General features: G+C 45.1%; 1 protein-coding gene across 4 annotated transcripts in view; it reads right to left on the reverse strand.

Annotated features, from left to right (window-relative positions):
* The window catches only part of SLC25A33 (solute carrier family 25 member 33), a 45,534-nt gene that overhangs the window by 13,064 nt on the left and 14,764 nt on the right, over positions 1-17,706 (reverse strand). For all 4 annotated transcript variants that reach the window (XM_033228468.1, XM_033228469.1, XM_033228470.1 and 1 more), the window contains 2 exons: positions 16,863-17,042; positions 1,596-1,673 (listed from right to left, as the gene is read on the reverse strand). In XM_033228468.1, coding sequence (XP_033084359.1) covers positions 1,596-1,673; positions 16,863-17,042 — 258 coding nt within the window. The remainder of the gene's footprint in view (positions 1-1,595; positions 1,674-16,862; positions 17,043-17,706) is intronic.

Below are 17,706 nucleotides of genomic sequence, written 5' to 3' on the forward strand. Positions count from 1 at the left end.
AAAGTCTGCCTTTTTACAACATCCCCAGGTGATGTTTTTGGTTTGTTTGTTTTGAGATGGAGTTCTTGCTCTGTCACCCAAGCTGGAGTGCAGTGGGGTGACCTGGCCTCACTGCAACCTCCACCTCCTGGGTTCAAGCCATTCTCCTGCCTCAACTTCCCAAGCAGCTGGGATTACAGGTGCATGCCACCACGCCCAGCTAATTTTTATATTTTTGTAGAGATGTGGTTTCACCACGTTGGCCAGGCCAGTCTCAAACTTCTGACCTCAAGTAACCCGCCTGCCTCGGCCTCCCAAAGTGCAGAGATTACAGGTGTGAGCTACTGCACCCAGCCGATTTATGTTTAAATTGGAGCACTGATCTGGAGGAATTCTATAAGCTTTTGGTCTTCACCCTATATAAGACAACATTCTCATTTTTGTTGAAAGACTTCATTTTCTTTCAAGTCTCTTGGAGTATGACAAGTTAAGTGTCCTGCCCCTGCCACCCAGTTCTCTTCTCAGGAGGTCCTTTCTGGAAGAAGTTTTTTTGTTTTGTTTTTTCTTTTTGAGATGAGTTTTGCTCTTTCACCCAGGCTGGAGTGAAGTGGCACGATCTCGGCTCATTGCAACCTCTGCCCCCAGAGTAGCTGGGATTACGGGCGCCCGCCACCATGCCTGGCTAATTTTTGTATTTTTAAGAGAGACAGGGTTTTGCCAAGTTGGCGAGGCTGGTCTCCAACTCCTGACCTCTAGTGATCCACCTGCCTCGGCCTCCCAAAGTGCTGGGATTACACGGGTGAGCCACCATGCCCAGCCTGGAGGCAGTTTTTAATCTGCTTTCCAGACATGATATTCTCTCTCTGCCTCTGTTACTTTTACAATCATACATTGTTATCCTCTCTATCCTATCTATCCAAGAGAACTTTCTGCCAAGATGGGATGCCATGTATCTCTGCTCTTCTATACAGTAGCCATTAGCTGCATGTGGAGACTGAATGCTTGAAACATGGCCAGGGAGCTGAGCAACTGAACCTTTAATTCTGATTAATTTACATTTAAACAGCTCCTTGTGGCCAGTGACTATGTTATATACTGTGACAGTACAGTTCTGTATATTTCAAACTGGCTTTCAGGAGAAGCCCTGCAAAAATATGAGGATGTCATTTTATAGAAAATGAAGTTAAAAGCCTTTACAATTCCTCCGGATCAGTGTTTCTAAGTGCGTTGGAGTCACCCGGGGGTTCTGTTAAAATGCAGATTCTGATGTAGGTCTGGGATGTGCCCTGGGATTGTGTGTTTATAACAAGCTCTCAGACAGTACTAATACTGCTGGCCGCATGCCATACTTAGAGGAGCAAACACTTGGAGTACATTATAGTAATGATAGCAGATTAATTTTCACGCTTAAGAATATGAAGAATACGGTAAGTAGAATCTCTTTCACACACTGAAGACACATCTACAATTCTCAATGACTATTCGCTATGTCCGCTATATTTAGGCAAATCCAACACAGAAAGACACTAGTCATTCAGCAGCATCACCCTTTGATAAGAAAGGACCCAGAATTCCACACTGCTTAGCACAGGCTAGCTGGAAAGTTTAATGCTTACCTTGATGGTGCAACTCCAACCAAATTTGGACCCAAGCCTCTAAAAAGTGACTTTGGTCCCTCTTTCTCCAAGATCGACCTGAATAATAAGAAAAGACAAACCTTTAAAACCCCTCAGGCAAGGTCTATTAAAAATGATAGACCTTAGAGATGGACCTTGATAGACCTTGAGATCTCAAGTTCAACTCTTACCTGATTTGGTTACAATGCAGAATGGGAAGTCTGCAGAATACTGCTATCATTAACACAGTGAAAAAAACATGCTTCAAAAAGCATCAGTTAGACATATTTTATTTTTCTGCCTTTCTTTTTTTTTTGAAATAGAATCTTCCTCTGTTGCCCAGGCTGGAGTGCAGTGGTATGATCTCGGCTCACTGGAACCTCTGCCTCCCCGGGTTCAAGCAATTCTCCTGCCTCAGCCTCCCAAGTAGCTGGGATTACAGGCACTCACCACCACACCCAGCTTTGTTTATTTATTTATTATTTAGACCGAGTTTCACTCTTGTTGCCCAGGATGGAGTGCAATGGCTTGATCTCAGCTCACTGCAACTTCCGCCCCCCAGGTTGAAGCGATTCTCCCGCCTCAGCCTCCCAAGTAACTGGGATTAAAAGGCGTGCACCACCAGGCCCAGATAACTTTGTATTTTTAGTAGAGATGGGGTTTCTCCAAGCTGGTCAGGCTGGTCTTGAACTCCTCACTTCAGGCGATCTGCCCGCCTCAGCCTCACAAAGTGCTGGGATTACAGGCATGAGCCACCACGACCGGCCTAACACAGGAGGAAGCTGTGCAGAGTCTGTACTATACAATGAAATCCTGTGAAAGTAGGATGAATACCTGGCAGAGGGTTCCACACAGGGAACAATTTCCTCATCATAATAAGATTAACTGAGAAATAGGTTCAGAGATTTCTTTTGGATTTACTGCTTCTAACAATCCTATCTTCTAGATCTTTACCTCATATAGTAGAAACTTACACAGGGATATAAGAAATAAGGCCAGCTCAGTGCTTATATCCGTAATCTCAGGACTTTGGGAGGTCCAGGCACGTTTACCCAGGAGTTCCTGACCAGCCTGAGCAACACAGTATAGACCCCATCTCTACAAAAAATGAAAAAAATTAGCCAGATGTGGTGGTGTGTGCCTGTGGTCCCAGCTACTCAGGAGGCTGAGGTAAGAAGATAGCTTAGCCTGGGAGGTCAAGGCTGCAGTGAGCCATGATCACACCACTGCACTCCAGCTTTAGCAACAGAGAGACACCTTGTCTCAAAAATGGAAAACAAAAAAAAAAGTTGGCGGGTGGGGGGGGAGGTGGAATTTAAGGAATAGAAAACTCTAATAATGTTCATGGACAGGATGATGATTATTTAAAACCAAAGCCTAGTAAGTATCTCAAGTCCAAAGATTATACCATGACTGCTTCTGCTGTTTTTTTTTTTTTTTTTTTTTGAGATGGAATCTCACTCTGTCGCCCAGGCTGGAATACAGTGGCACAATCTCGGCTCACTGCAAGCTCCGCCTCCCAGGTACATGCCATTCTCCTGCCTCAGCCTCCTGAGCAGCTGCGACTACAGGTGCCCGCCACCACGGCCGGCTAATTTTTTGTTTTTAGTAAAGACGGGGTTTCACAGCGTTAGCCAGGATGGTCTCAATCTCCTGACCTGGTGATACACCAGCCTTGGCCTCCCAAAGTGATGGGATTACAGGCGTGAGCCAGTGCGCCCAGCCAATTGCTTTTTCTTTTAAACTTTTTTTTTGTGGTGACATACACATAATAGAAAAATCTACCATTGTAACTTTTTTTTTTTTTGAGACAGAGTCTTGCTCTGTTGCCCAGGCTGGAGTGCAGTGGTGCAATCTTGGCTCACTGCCGGCTCCGCCTCCCAGGTTCATGCCATTCTCCTGCCTTAGCTTCCCAAGTAGCTAGGACTACAGGCATCTGCCACCATGCACAACTAATTTTTTGTATTTTCAGTAGAGACAGGGTTTCACTGTGTTATAGCCAGGATGGTCTCCATCTCCTGACCTCGTGATCCACCCGCCTTGGCCTCCCAAAGTGCTGGGATTACAGGCGTGAGCCACATTGTAACCATTTTTAAGTGTACAGTTGAGTGGCATTAAGTATATCCACACTGTTGTGCAACCATCACCATACCACCATCTACCTCCAGAACCTTTTCATCTTTTCAAACTCGACCTCTGCACTCATTAAGCACCAGCTCCCTAGCCCTCCTTCCTGTCAGGCCCCGGTAGTCACCATTCTACTGTCTCTATAAATCTGACAACTCTAGGTATCTCTTATCAGTGGCATCACATCTTTTTTTGTGACTGGTTTATTTTACCTGGTCTTTGAGGTTCACCCACGTTGTAGCATGTGTCACAGTTTCTTTCTTTTTATTTTATTACTTATTTGAGACAGGGTCTCACTCCATCACCCAGGCTGGAGTGCAATGGGGCAATCTCGGCTCACCACAACCTCCACCTCTTAAGTTCAAGCAATTTTTGTGCCTCAGCCTCCCCATTAGCTGGGATTACAGGTGAGTGCCACCACGCCCAGCTAATTTGTGTGTGTGTGTGTGTATATAACTTTTTTTTTTTTTTTTTTTAAATAGAGACAGGGTGTCACCACGTTGGCCAGGCTGGTCTCGAACTTCTGGCCTCAAGTGATCCACCCACCTTGGACTTACTAAGTGCTGGGATTACAGCTACTGTGCCCACCCAGAATTTCCCTTTTTTTTAAAGGCTGAATATGATTCCACTGCTGTATACACCACATTTTATTATCCATTCATCCATCGATGGACACTTGGGTTGCTTCCATGTTTGGCTGTTATAAATAGTGCTGCTATAAACATGGTTGTACAAATATCTGTTTGAGTCCTTGCTTTGGATTCTTTTGTGGAATCCAAGTGGAATTGCTGGATCACACAGTAATTCTATGCCTAATTTTTTGAGAAACCGCTAGGCTGTCTTCTATACTGGTTACACCACCTTACATTCCCGCCTGCAACATAAAAGGAGTTCCAATTCTCTATAACCTCGCCAATGTGCTTTTCACAAAAAAAAGTTAAATACTGTTACCGATTAAAAGCGACTCAGAAAATCCTAAAAGGATTGTATGGAACACTCTTAGAGGCATTTTTCTGCTGCAGCACAGTTATTCAAGTTGGTTAAATTTACTCTCTTCAATGGTTCAATTTCCATGGTATCGAATAGAATTTACATTGTTGTATTAGGGTCTTCTCTAATTTAATCTCCTTTTCTTACTCAGGATTTTTCTTTACTACTAGTACCGTCCATCTGATAGCACTCAAGGTTGATATAGCTCACAAATAATCATATGCTAGTCAAAAGTTAATAGAATGGCTGGGAGCAGTGGCTCACATCTGTAATCCCAGCACATTGGGACGCTGAAGCGGATGGATCACTTGAGATCAGGAGTTCGAGACCAGCCTGGCCAACAAGGTGAAACCCCGTCTCTACTAAAAATACAAAAACTAACCAGAAATCACTTGATCATGGGAGGCAAAGGCTGCAGTGAGCCGAGATCATGCCACCGTACTCCAGCCTGGGCAACAGAGCAGGACTCTGTCTCAGAAAGGAAAAAAAAAAGTTAATAGAATGTTTTACCTTCATTACAACACACAGAAAGTATGATGAAAAGATCTTTCACTTTATGGAAAAGATGTTCCTGTAAAGCTAATAGTAAAGTAAATCCTGTCAATTCTACTTCTATGACTTCCACTTTCTCCACAGGGAAAGTTTCCCAAATTAAGCCGGTTTTTGGTGCAAAAGAGGTACAGCTGACATTCTGGTCCATGGCATACTGGATAATGTTAAAGTTTCACCTATTTCCAGCTCTCCTTCCTCAGATCACTATGCAACTTTTCATGCTCTAAATTCTCTGAATGTATAAATAAAATTTTGAATCTTAGCTTCTCTTCTCCTAATTTTTGGATGTTTAAAATAAAGAATATCTGTACCTTCAAAAAGAGCTTTCCTAAAAAGTAGGCTAACAATTAGACGAAAAAGAGTGGAAAGAAAAAAGTAAAACTATGTCTATTCACAGACGACATGATCTTTTGTTGAAATACTAAAGAATTGGCAGGGCACGGTGGCTCACACCTGTAATCCCAGCACTCTGGGAGGCGGAGGTGGGCGGATCACGAGGTCAGGAGATCGAGACCATCCTGGCTAACATGGTGAAACCCCGTCTCTACTAAAAAAAAAAAAAAAAAAAAATTAGCCAGGTGTGGTGGCGGATGCCTGTAGTCCCAGCTACCGGGAAGCTGAAGCAGGAGAATGATGTGAACCCGGGAGGTGGACCTTGCAGTGAACTGAGATTGTGCCACTGCACTTCAGCCTGGGCGACAGAGCGAGACTGTCTCAAAAAAAAAAAAAAAAAAACCACTAAAGAATCTACTAAAACAATTATCTCTATGAAGCTATTATTGGCTGGGCGTGGTAGCTCACACCTGTAATCCCAGCACTTTCGGAGGCTAAGGTGGGCAGATCACTTAAGGTCAGGGGTTTGAGACCTGTCTGGCTAATATGGCAAAACCCTGTCTCTACTAAAAATATAAAAATTAGTCAGGCGTGGTGGCATGCACCTGTAGTCCCAGCTACTCAGGAGGCTGAGACAGGAGAATTGCTTGAACCTGGGAGGCAGAAGCTGGAGTGAGCCGAGATCATATCACTGCACTCCAGCCTGGGGGACAGAGAGACTCCTTCTCAAAAAAAGAAAAAAAAGTTATTATTTTAAAAAGTAGTAAGCCAGACCTTATTCCCATGTGTATGTGTATATATATGCATATATATACACATATATACGTGTGTGTGTATGTATGTGTGTGTGTGTGTGTGTGTGTGTATACATATTTTTTAAACAGAGTTTTTTGCTCTTGTTGCCCAGGCTGGAGTGCAACAGCGTAATCTTGGCACACCACAACCTCTGCCTCCCGGGTTCAAGTGATTCTCCTTCCTCAGCCTCCAAATAGCTGGGATTACAGGCACCCGCCACTATGCCCAGCTAATTTTGTATTTGTAGTAGAGATGGGGTTTCTCCATGTTGGTCAGGTCGGTCTGGAACTCCCTACCTCAGGTGATCCCGCCCGCCTTGGCCTCCCAAAGTGTTGGGATTACAGGCGTGAGCCACTGCGCCTGGCCCATTTATATAATTAAATTACATAAAAATATTATGGAGAGAAAGTAGTCTTATTTTCTAATCTAATCATTTTCCTTACTGACAGGTGTAAGACCAGGCCCTTGTAAGTGATCCCATACAACCTCTGCCTCCTGGGTTCAGGCAATTCTCCTGCCTCAGCCTCCTGAGTAGATGGGATTATAGGTGCCAGCCACCCTGCCCTGCTAATTTTTTTTTTTTTGAGATGGAGTTCTTGCTCTGTCGGCCAGGCTGGAGTGCAGTGGCTCCATCTCGGCTCACTGCAGCCTCTGCCTCCCAGGCTCAAGCGATTCTCCTGCTGCTTTTTTTTTTTTTCGAGACGGAGTCTCACTCTGTTGCCAGGCGAGTGCAGTGGCACGACCTCGGCTCACTGCAACCTCCACCTCCTGGGTTCAAGCAGTATTGCTCTTTTAAAAGACTGAGCTCTCTGAACTAAAACCTCTCTCAAGTAACATGTTGAAGTGGCCTATACTTTATAATATAGCACATAATCAAGATTTTCAAATGCTAAGAGTATCGAGAAATTGTGTTAAGTTTAGATCCTCTCTGTGGTCCCCATTAATGTACCCTGTTTAGCTTCAGGAGTCATTTAAATACAATTAAGGGAATCTCTGGCTCCAGGAAGCTTGAAGCCGCTCATCCATAATGCAGTAGAGAACTCGTGTCCCGAAGTGACTCAGGCCTGTTAAGAACTTAAGAAAGACGGTCTCCATAGTTACACATATTAACAGTTGGCAAAAAGCCAAATCTGTTACATAATCCAAACTTCTAACCTAGCTGGATGTTTACAAAACTTTTCTGGAACAATTAAGATCCTACTATAAATGGTAAATTTCAGCTGCAAAATCAAGCCCAGAAGGATCCAGACTCATTTTCCCACAGTCACAAACTTTCATTTAGGAAAAAAATGAAAACAAAACAAAACAAAAATCAGGGTCTTGTTTGGAGCATTTTATTCTCTTCACTAGTTTTATATCATAATATGAATACCACAGACTAATCCAAGAGAAATGTCTCATCTGAACACTGCAGTTCTTAAAAGATAGATAGGAGATCACTAACACATTACTTTTTAGATGACAAAGGCACTTGAAAGAACAAAGAGGGCCGAGCGCGGCGCTCACGCCTGTAACCCCAGCACTTTGGGAGGCCGAGGTGGGCGGATCACGAGGCCAGGAGATCGAGGCCATCCTAGCTAATATGGTGAAACCCCGTCTCTACTAAAAATACAAAAACAAATTAGCCGGGTGTCGTGGGGGGGGCGCCTGTAGTCCCAGCTACTCGGGAGGCTGAGGCAGGAGACTCGCTTGAACCCGGCAGGTGGACCTTGCAGTGAGTGAGCCGAGATTGGGCCACTGCACTCCAGCCTGGGCGACAGAGCAAGATTCCGTCTCAAAAAAAAAGAAAAGAGGCCGGGCACGGTGGCTCAAGCCTGTAATCCCAGCACTTTGGGAGGCCGAGACGGGTGGATCACGAGGTCAGGAGATCGAGACCATCCTGGCTAACACGGTGAAACCCCGTCTCTACTAAAAAATACAAAAAACTAGCCGGGCGAGGTGGCGGGCGCCTGTAGTCCCAGCTACTCGGGAGGCTGAGGCAGGAGAATGGCATAAACCCGGGAGGCGGAGCTTGCAGTGAGCTGAGATCCGGCCACTGCACTCCAGCCTGGGTGACAGAGCAAGACTCCGTCTCAAAAAAAAAAAAAAGAAAAGGAAAGAAAAAACAAAAAGAATGTATCTCAGCTGTTTAAATAGTAAGAACTCTGCTGGAAAATATTAAGCCAGAAGATTTTTATTTTTTTAAAAAGCAGATACCTGAAATACACATACTATTTATTACTCTGGCAAATTTAATAGCAGAAGCCTAGATCTGTTAACATATTGCCTTTTTGCTTTTTAAGTAACTTTAAAAAAAAAAGATAGGTTCTTCAATGGAGAATATTTTTTCTTTGAATTTTGAAAAATAAACTTCCTATAAATAAATTCCATTCTCTGACAAGTCTTTTAAAGTAGCATTCCCCAAATGAGTAAGACCATTAATAAGCAGACAACTTTTTTTTTTTTTTTTTGAGATGGAGTCTTGTTCTGTCACCCAGGCTGGAGTGCAGTGGTGCGATATCGGCTCACTGCAAGCTCCGCCCCCTGGGTTCACGCCATTCTCCTGCCTCAGCCTCCCAAGTAGCTGGGACTACAGGCGCCCACCACCATGCCTGGCTAATTTTTTGTGTTTTTAGTACAGACGGGGTTTCACTGTGTTAGCCAGGATAGTCTCCATCTCCTGACCTCATGATCCACCCGCCTCGGCCTCCCAAAGTGCTGGGATTACAGGCGTGAGCCACTGCGCCTGGCCATAAGCAGACAACTTTTAAACAAATGACCATGTTATTTGTGTGGGTTTTTTTTTTTTTTTTTGATATGGAGTCTCGCTCTGTTGACCAGGCTGGGGTGCAGTGGCATGATCTTGGCTCACTGCAACCTCCACCTCCCAGGTTCTCCTGCCTCAGCCTCCCGAGTAGCTGGGATTACAGGCATGTGCCGCCATGTATTTTTGTATTTTTAGTAGAGACGAGGTTTCACCATGTTGACCAGGTTGGTCTCTAACTCCTGACCTCAGGTGATCCACCTGCCTTGGCCTCCCAAACTGCTGGGATTACAAGAGTGAGCCATTGTGCCCAGCCTTGTATGGGTTTTTGATAAACACACAGTCTTCCAAAAATGTCAACAGGAAACTAACATGGGCTTTGTAGATAAGACCGAGGCCTGTACCCTTGTTCTTGTTTGATCACTTACTAGATAAAGACCCTCTCTGTAAACCATCGTGCTGTTAGCTTAGGGATGGTTAATGAAGAAACAGAAAGCCAGGCCGGGCGTGGTGGCTCAAGCCTGTAATCCCAGCACTTTGGGAGGCCGAGAAGGGCGGATCACGAGGTCAGGAGATCAAGACCATCCTGGCTAACTCGGTGAAACCCCGACTCTACTAAAAAAAAAAAAAAAAAAATTAGCCGGGCGAGGTGGCGAGGTGGCGGGCGCCTGTAGTCCCAGCTACTCCGGAGCCTGAGGCAGGAGAATGGCGTAAACCCGGGAGGCGGAGCTTGCAGTGACCTGAGATCCGGCCACTGCACTCCAGCCTGGGAGACACAGCCAGACTCCGTCTCAAAAAAAAAAAAAGAAAAAGAAAAAAGAAACAGAAAGCTGTACAATAACCCAGGTGAGAGAGGATCGTGGCTTCAACCCACATGGTAGCAGCCTGTAAAGGAGCCACCCTCTCTTAAGCCACTCTAAAGGTTCCTACGTTGGTATATTGTTTTTATGTAAGTCCTGAGTTACAGACTCTGCTTTTAGAACTTATTAACAGGAAAAGATACACATTTCCCCTGAAGAGTAAGTACGCTTTCTTCACATGAGAATTACGTAATATGATATTCCCCTTTTTTGGCCTCTATTAAAAGACTTGAAGGTGAAAAAAAAACAAAAACAACCTTGTGTTTAAAAGCAGATAGTAGCTATTATAATGACAGAGGCTTTTATTATTTACATGGAGGGAGGGTGTTAAGCCCTTGATATGCAATATCTTCCTGACATGCCAAAACTCATGCGTTCAATTTGTATGGAATGCTTGCTATGTGCCAGGCAACGTTCTCGATGCTTGGGGACGATTTCAGCAATCAAAACAAACCAAAGTCACTACCTCCAAAGAAGTCCCATTGGAGGGGGTGGTGAAGGAGGAGAAAAGAATAGAAATAAGTAAACTACACTGTATGTTGATGGACGTAAGTATGATGGATAAAAATAAAGCAGTAAGGTAGGCTGGGGTGTTGGGGAGAGTTTGCTTTTAAATAGCATGGTCACTTTAGGGTCTTCCTGCAAGGTGATGACAGTGGAAGTCAGCCATGCAGACAATGTCTACTGCAAACACCCTGCGGTGGGAAATGTTCCTGGCCTTTTAAAGGAACAAAAAGGAGGCTGGAGAGGCAAAGGGGAAAATAGGAAATGAAAAGTCAGAAGTAATGGGAAGGGTGACAATCGTGTAGAGCCCAGTAGGCCGCAGGGATAGCTGTAGCTCTTACCCAGAGGGAGACAGCAACTCTGAACAGAGGATTTGAGCAGAGGGTTCTCTGGGTGCTCTGCTGAGAACAGACTGAGGGTAGAGGACAGCAAGCTTTCAAAACAGAGCAGTCAGGAAGCGAATACACCAATATAGGTGAGATACGGTGGCTTCCATCAGGACAGTGGGGGAGGAAGTAGTGAAAAGGGGTCAGATTCTGTATTTATTTTGAAGACAGACTTGATAGGATTTTGCTGCAAGGTTCAGAAATAAGATCCAAGGATGACTATGAGGCTTGAGATCTGTGTAGCTGGAAAGATGAAGCTGCCTCTAACAGAGACAGGGAAGACTCTGGGAGCAGCAGGTTTTATGGAGTTCTGTTTTGCTCATGTTACTCTTGGATGGCTAATAAACATCCAAGCTGTCAAAGAGGCAGCCGGATGGAGCGTGTGAGGCTCAGAGCAGAAACGCTGCCAGCTTACAGATGGTATTTACAGCCATGAAACTAAGTGCGCCCACAGAGGGAGTGGCAGTAGCTAGAGAAGGCCAGGGTTTGGGCACTGGACCCTCCAACAGCCAGAGGTTGTAAGGCTGCAAGACAGCAAAGGAAACAGAAGCAATAGCCACGGAGGTAGGAGGGTGCAGTCCGAGGAGTCTCTGAGCTGGGAACTGCTGCTGCCTTCGCAGAGAAGCAGCAGAGGCTCAGCCTTGTGTCTGGGGCTTGTTCGTTTCTTACTTTACTTTAGCGGCTTCAAGTCTTTCTTAGAAACAAGATGGATATACTTTGAACATGACTTTGGGCATGTCACTTAACTCTTAACCCGCATATTCTCTTCTCTAAAATAGAGGTAATATCACACCTGAGTACTAATCTGTTAAGGTTGTGAAAAATCAATGAAATACTACTACGTAAAAGGAGTTTTCTTCATAAATGTATACACCTACTACGTACCCAAAATTTTTCTGAAGTAGTCCTTTAGTTGAAGGTTATTAAATAGTTGTGTGAGAGAATCTTTTTTTTTTTTTTTTTTTGACACACAGTCTTATTCCATTGCCCAGGCTGGAGTACAGTGGCACAATCACAGCTCACTGCAGCCTTGATCTCCTGGGCTCAGGGACATCCTGTCTTATGTAAATTGTGCCTAAAAGTGCTAAATGTGTGGTTTTTGCAACAGAGCACCTACATTTTATTACGTCTTTTTCTAACACTTCCCAAATATATATTTTTTTATTCTTTTGAGACGGAGTCTTGCTCTGTCGCCCAGGCTGGAGTGCAGTGGGTGCGATCTCGGCTCACTGCAAGCTCCGCCTCCCAGGTTCACACCATTCTCCTGCCTCAGCCTCCGAGTAGCTGGACTACAGGCGCCCGCCACCACGCCTGGCTAATTTTTTGTATTTTTAGTGCAGACGGGGTTTCACCGTGTTAGCCAGGATGGTCTTGATCTCCTGACCTCGTGATCCACCCGCCTCGGCCTCCCAAAGTGCTGGGATTACAGGTGTGAGCCACCACGCCTGGCTCCCAAATTCATTTCTACACTGATAAGTAGCTTTCCTGATAAATGTCTGTCTTGAACACGCTCTTGCCCAAGAATCAGTTTCAGAGATCTGAATATCATGCTCAGTTATACTCAACTCCTAAGCTCAGCCTCCTGAGTAGCTGGGATTATAGGTGCATGCCGACATGCCCAGCTAATTTTTTGCATTTTTTGTAGAGATGGGATTTTGCCACATTGCCCAGGCTGGTCTCAAAACTCCTGGCTCAAGCAATCCGTTTGCATTGGCCCCTCAAAGTGCCAGGAATACAGGCATGAGGCACCATGCCCGGCCCTGAATTCTTAAACTATGTAATAAAGTTGAGGAAATAAAGCTTAAATACAACAGCTCTTGGGTGAAAAATGCCACTTTACAAACACCTTCCTAACAAAACATTATAACTAAAATTTTACTTAATAACGCCATTGTTTGTATTTTGATATCAATAAAATAAACTGATTTTAAAAGTATTCATGCTGGGTGCGGTGGCTCACGCCTGTAATCCCAGCACTTTGGGAGGCTAGGCATGCGGATCACCTGAGGTCAGCAGTTCGAGCCCAGCCTGACCAACATGGAGAAACCCCATCTCTAATAAAAATACAAAATTAGCCGGGTGTGGTAGCACATGCCTGTAATCCCAGCTACAAGGCGGGCAGATCACCTGAGGTTGGCAGTTTGAGACCAGCCTGACCAACATGGAGAAACCCTGTCTCTAATAAAAATACAAAATTAGCCAGGCGTGGTAGCACATGCCTGGAATCCCAGCTACTTGGGAGGCTGAGGAAGGAGAATCGCTTGAACCTGGGAGGCAGAGGTTGTGCTGAGATCACGCCATTGCACTCCAGCCTGGGCAACAAGAGTGAAACTCTGTCTCCAAAAAAAAAAAAAAAAAAAATTAAAGTATTCATATATAAGTGATGGCTCATTATTGTGTAGCTGTGGCTGTGTTAACCAATGAAGCCAGTGGGCCCGTAATGAAAATAGTTTGTCTTTTGTGTGGTGTGGAAGTTGTTCCTGTATTAAAACACGGAGTGGGGCCGGGCGCGGTGGCTCAAGCCTGTAATCCCAGCACTTTGGGAGGCCGAGACGGGCGGATCACGAGGTCAGGAGATCGAGACCATCCTGGCTAACACGGTGAAACCCCGCCTCTACTAAAAATACAAAAAAAACTAGCCGGGTGAGGTGGCGGCGCCTTTAGTCCCAGCTACTCGGGAGGCTGAGGCAGGAGAATGGCGTGAACCCGGGAGGCAGAGCTTGCAGTGAAAAAAAAAAAAAAAAAAAAAAAAACACGGAGTGGCTTTTTTTCCTTTGATTTAAATTGTACTAAACAATTGCCCTAATTGAGGGGAGGGAACAGATACACACAGACACACACACACAGACACACACACACACACACAGAATCTCTTATGGGGGAGTGGATTTACTGGAGATTAGAAAGCCATAAGAATCCAAAATGTTCTAAAATCAGAAACTTTTTGAGTGACAACGTGATGGTGAAAGAAATGCAAACATTCCAAACTCTGAAATCCACATTGCTTCTGGTCCCAAGGATTTCGGATAAGTGACACTCAACCCACATATCCTGTAAAACCTAAAATGGAGAAACATTCCCATTTACCTTCCATGCTTGGCCCTGCTGACACCCACACTTTTGGGTAACAGTTCCCCAGTTATAGTAAATCCAAATTCACTAGTCATGAGTTATTTGGCAAGAGGAAGTTCATTCTGAATGTTACTGAAGTAACATTACCTGTCTCAGTTTCCTTATGTCCAAAGCACGGCATGTTCCTTAGAAGGTGTCACCAGGATACTGGCACTGCCTAAGCACGTGAAAAGGCAAAGCAGGAGGGTTGTTCTCACAGTCCTGTCTTGTTGGGGGCCATGGACTCAGATCTGTCCTGAGAGCAAAGTGTCCCTCCACATCTCTGTGCTTCTGTCCCTCCTGTACCCACCCCCAACCTTCCTGCTCAGTGTCTCCACTCCTCTTCTTAGCATTTAATTTAAAAACCTGATTCTCACCCAGGCACAGGGGCTCATGCCCATAATCCTAGTACTTTGGGAGGCCAAGGCAGGCAGATCTCCTGAGGTCAGGAGTTCAAGGCCAGCCTGGCCAACATGGTAAAACCCTGTCTCTACCAAAAATACAAAAATTAGCCAGGTATCGTGATGCACACCTGTGATCTCAGCTACTTGGGAAGCTGAGGCAGAATCGCTTGAACCCAAGAGGCAGAGGTGTCAGTGAGCCGAGATCGTACCACTGCACTCCAGCTTGGGTGACAGAGTGACAATCTGTCTCAAAAAAGAAACCAAACAAACAAAAATCCCAATTCTCCTGGAGTCTTGGACACCAATCTCCCCTGTTCCCTCACTAGGCTTCTGATGCACTCACTTGTCCTTGACATCTGGTCTTGCTATTCAGTTTTGCTCAGTAAGCTTAGATGTACCGGCCAGGTGCAGTGGCTCACGCCTGTAATCCCAGCACTTTGGGAGGCCGAGGCGGGTGGATCACAAGGTCAGGAGATCGAGACCATCCTGGCTAACAGGGTGAAACCCCATCTCTACTAAAAATACAAAATGTGTGGTTTTTATTTTTTTTTTATTTTTTTATTTATTTTTTTTTTTTGAGACGGAGTCTCGCTCTGTCGCCCAGTCTGGAGTGCAGTGGCGCAATCTCGGCTCACTGCAAGCTCCGCCTCCCGGGTTTACGCCATTCTCCTGCCTCAGCCTCCCGAGTAGCTGGGACTACAGGCGCCCGCCATCTCGCCCGGCTAGTTTTTTGTATTTTTTAGTAGAGACGGGGTTTCACCGTGTTAGCCAGGATGGTCTCGATCTCCTGACCTCGTGATCCACCCGTCTCGGCCTCCCAAAGTGCTGGGATTACAGGCTTGAGCCACCACGCCCGGCCAAAATGTGTGGTTTTTAAAACAGAGCATCTCCATTTTATTACTTCTTTTTCTAACATTTCCCAAATAAATTTCTACACTGATAGCTTTCTTGATGAATGTCTTTCTTGAACACTCTTGCCCAAGAATCAGTTTCAAAGATTTGAATATCATGCTCAGTTAAATTCAACTATTATTTATAGAGGATCTCAAAGTACAAGGTCCTGAGCTAAAAATCAGACACTCAATCAGTTCTCCTCTGAATTTGATTTTACCTTAAGCACAGACTGATAAGCCAAATTTGACTTAAGAATATTTAGCTACTTTATAAGCAAATGAATTATTTTTAACTACAGTAAAAATAATAAAATGGGCAGGTAGCTCAGGTATAAAACAAACTTTAAAACCTATTTTATTAAATATAACTTTTCTATACATTTAAAAATATTTCCCAATAAAAAGCAAAAAAATTGGGAGGCCAAGGCAGGCGGATCATGAGGTCAGGAGATCCAGACCATCCTGGCAAACACAGTGAAACCCCGTCTCTACTAAAAATACAAAATAAATAGCCAGGCTTGGTGGCGGGTGCCTGTAGTCCCAGCCACTTGGGAGGCTGAGGCAGCAGAATCGCTTGAACCCGGGAGGTGGAGGTTGTGGTAAGCCAAGATCGTGCCATTGCACTCTAGTCTGGGCAACAAGAGCAAAACTCCGTCTCAAAAAAGAGAAAAAAAAATTTTTTTGTTTCTTTTAAAAATATTCACGGCTGGGCACGGTGGCTCACGCCTGTAATCCCAGCACTTTGGGAGGCTGAGGCGGGCGGATCACCTGAAGTTGGGAGTTGGAGACCAGCCTGACCAACATGGAGAAACCCCATCTCTACAAAAAATACAAAATTAGCCAGGCATGGTGGTGCATGTCTGTAATCCCAGTTACTCGAGAGGCTAATGCGGGAGAATCGCTTGAACCCAGGAGGCAGAGGTTGTGGTAAGCCGAGATCCCGACATTGCACTCCAGTCTGGGCAACAAGAGCGAAACTCCGTCTCAAAAAAAAAACAAAAAAAAATTTTTGTTTCTTTTAAAAATATCTGTGGCTGAGCGCGGTGGCTCATGCCTGTATTCCCAGCATTTCGGGAGGCCAAGGCGGGCGGATCACCTGCAGTGAGCCAAGATCGCACCATTGCATTCCAGCTTGGGAAACAGAGCGAGATTCTTCTGTCTCAAAAAAAATAAATAAACAAAATAAATAAAATAAAATATTCACAACTCTTCTGTTGTGCAATTTAAAATTTTACTCTACCACCTCTTATCTTCATTTCCCTCAAGAGCTTTGAGCAAGAGTGACAATGTGATGCAACAATTTACACGTGGATTTTTGGTTTGCTTTGCTAGGTTTACTCTAACTGCCCTGGATGATGGTCACATGTACACTGGGACCCCCGCTGCCAGGGGAGCAAGGTCACAGCTCAAAGGTATTGGTAAAGAAACCTAACTCTTAAGTTAGGACCAAGGCCATGCAAACAGAACATCACATTTGATAAGCCTGATGTGAACATTCTGGGTTGACAGTGGTGGTACAGGGTGTGTAGGTGGCAGGAACAGAGAAGATTGAATGGAGACTGAACTTACTTCAGAACCTGAAAGAGTCCAGGTGTCACAGATGTTGGTCTCACCATTCCAGCTCCACTAATGGTCCCCAGATGAACCTGAGGATAGTAGACTGTCCGGAGAGCTAATCTCGAAGACTGCAACCGCGTCTTAATGACTTCTAGTGGACAAGTGAAAATAGCACCAACTGTGCCTCCACACCTGTAAGAAGGGATCAAAGCAGATCAGAGAAGCTATACTATTCTCTACACAATGGAATACGAAGTTTAGCTTTTCTCTCTTTAAAACTAGAACATGCTGGGCACAGTGGCTCATGCCTGTAATCCCAGCACTTTGGGAGGCTAAGGTGGGCGGATCACGAGGTCAGGAGATGGAGACCATCCTGGCTAACACAGTGAAACCCCATCTCTACTAAAAATACACACACACACACACACACACACACACACACAAAATTAGCCAGGCGCGGTGGCAGGTGCCTGTAGTCCCAGCTACTCAGGAGGCTGAGGCAGGAGAATGGCGTGAACCCAGGAGGCGGAGCTTGCAGTGAGCCGAGATCGCTCCACTGCGCTCTAGCCTGGGTGACAGAGCGAGACTCTGTCTCAAAAAAAAAAAAAAAAAAAGCTAGAACACAACAGAGGTTAATAAAATTAGTTGCAATTGGCCAGCTGCAGTGGCTTACGCCTGTAATCCCAGCACTTTGGGAGGCCGAGACGGGTGGATCACCTGAGGTCAGGAGTTCGAGACCAGCCAGGCCAACATGGTGAAACCCCATGTCTACTAAAAATATAAAAATTACCGGGCATGGTGGTGTATGCCTGTAATCCCAGCTACTCAGGAGTCAGGAGGCCGAGGCAGAGGTTGC

The sequence above is a fragment of the Trachypithecus francoisi genome, unplaced genomic scaffold (assembly GCF_009764315.1).
Source record: "Trachypithecus francoisi isolate TF-2019V2 unplaced genomic scaffold, Tfra_2.0 Lachesis_group12, whole genome shotgun sequence".
In the NCBI taxonomy this organism is placed as follows: domain Eukaryota; kingdom Metazoa; phylum Chordata; class Mammalia; order Primates; family Cercopithecidae; genus Trachypithecus; species Trachypithecus francoisi.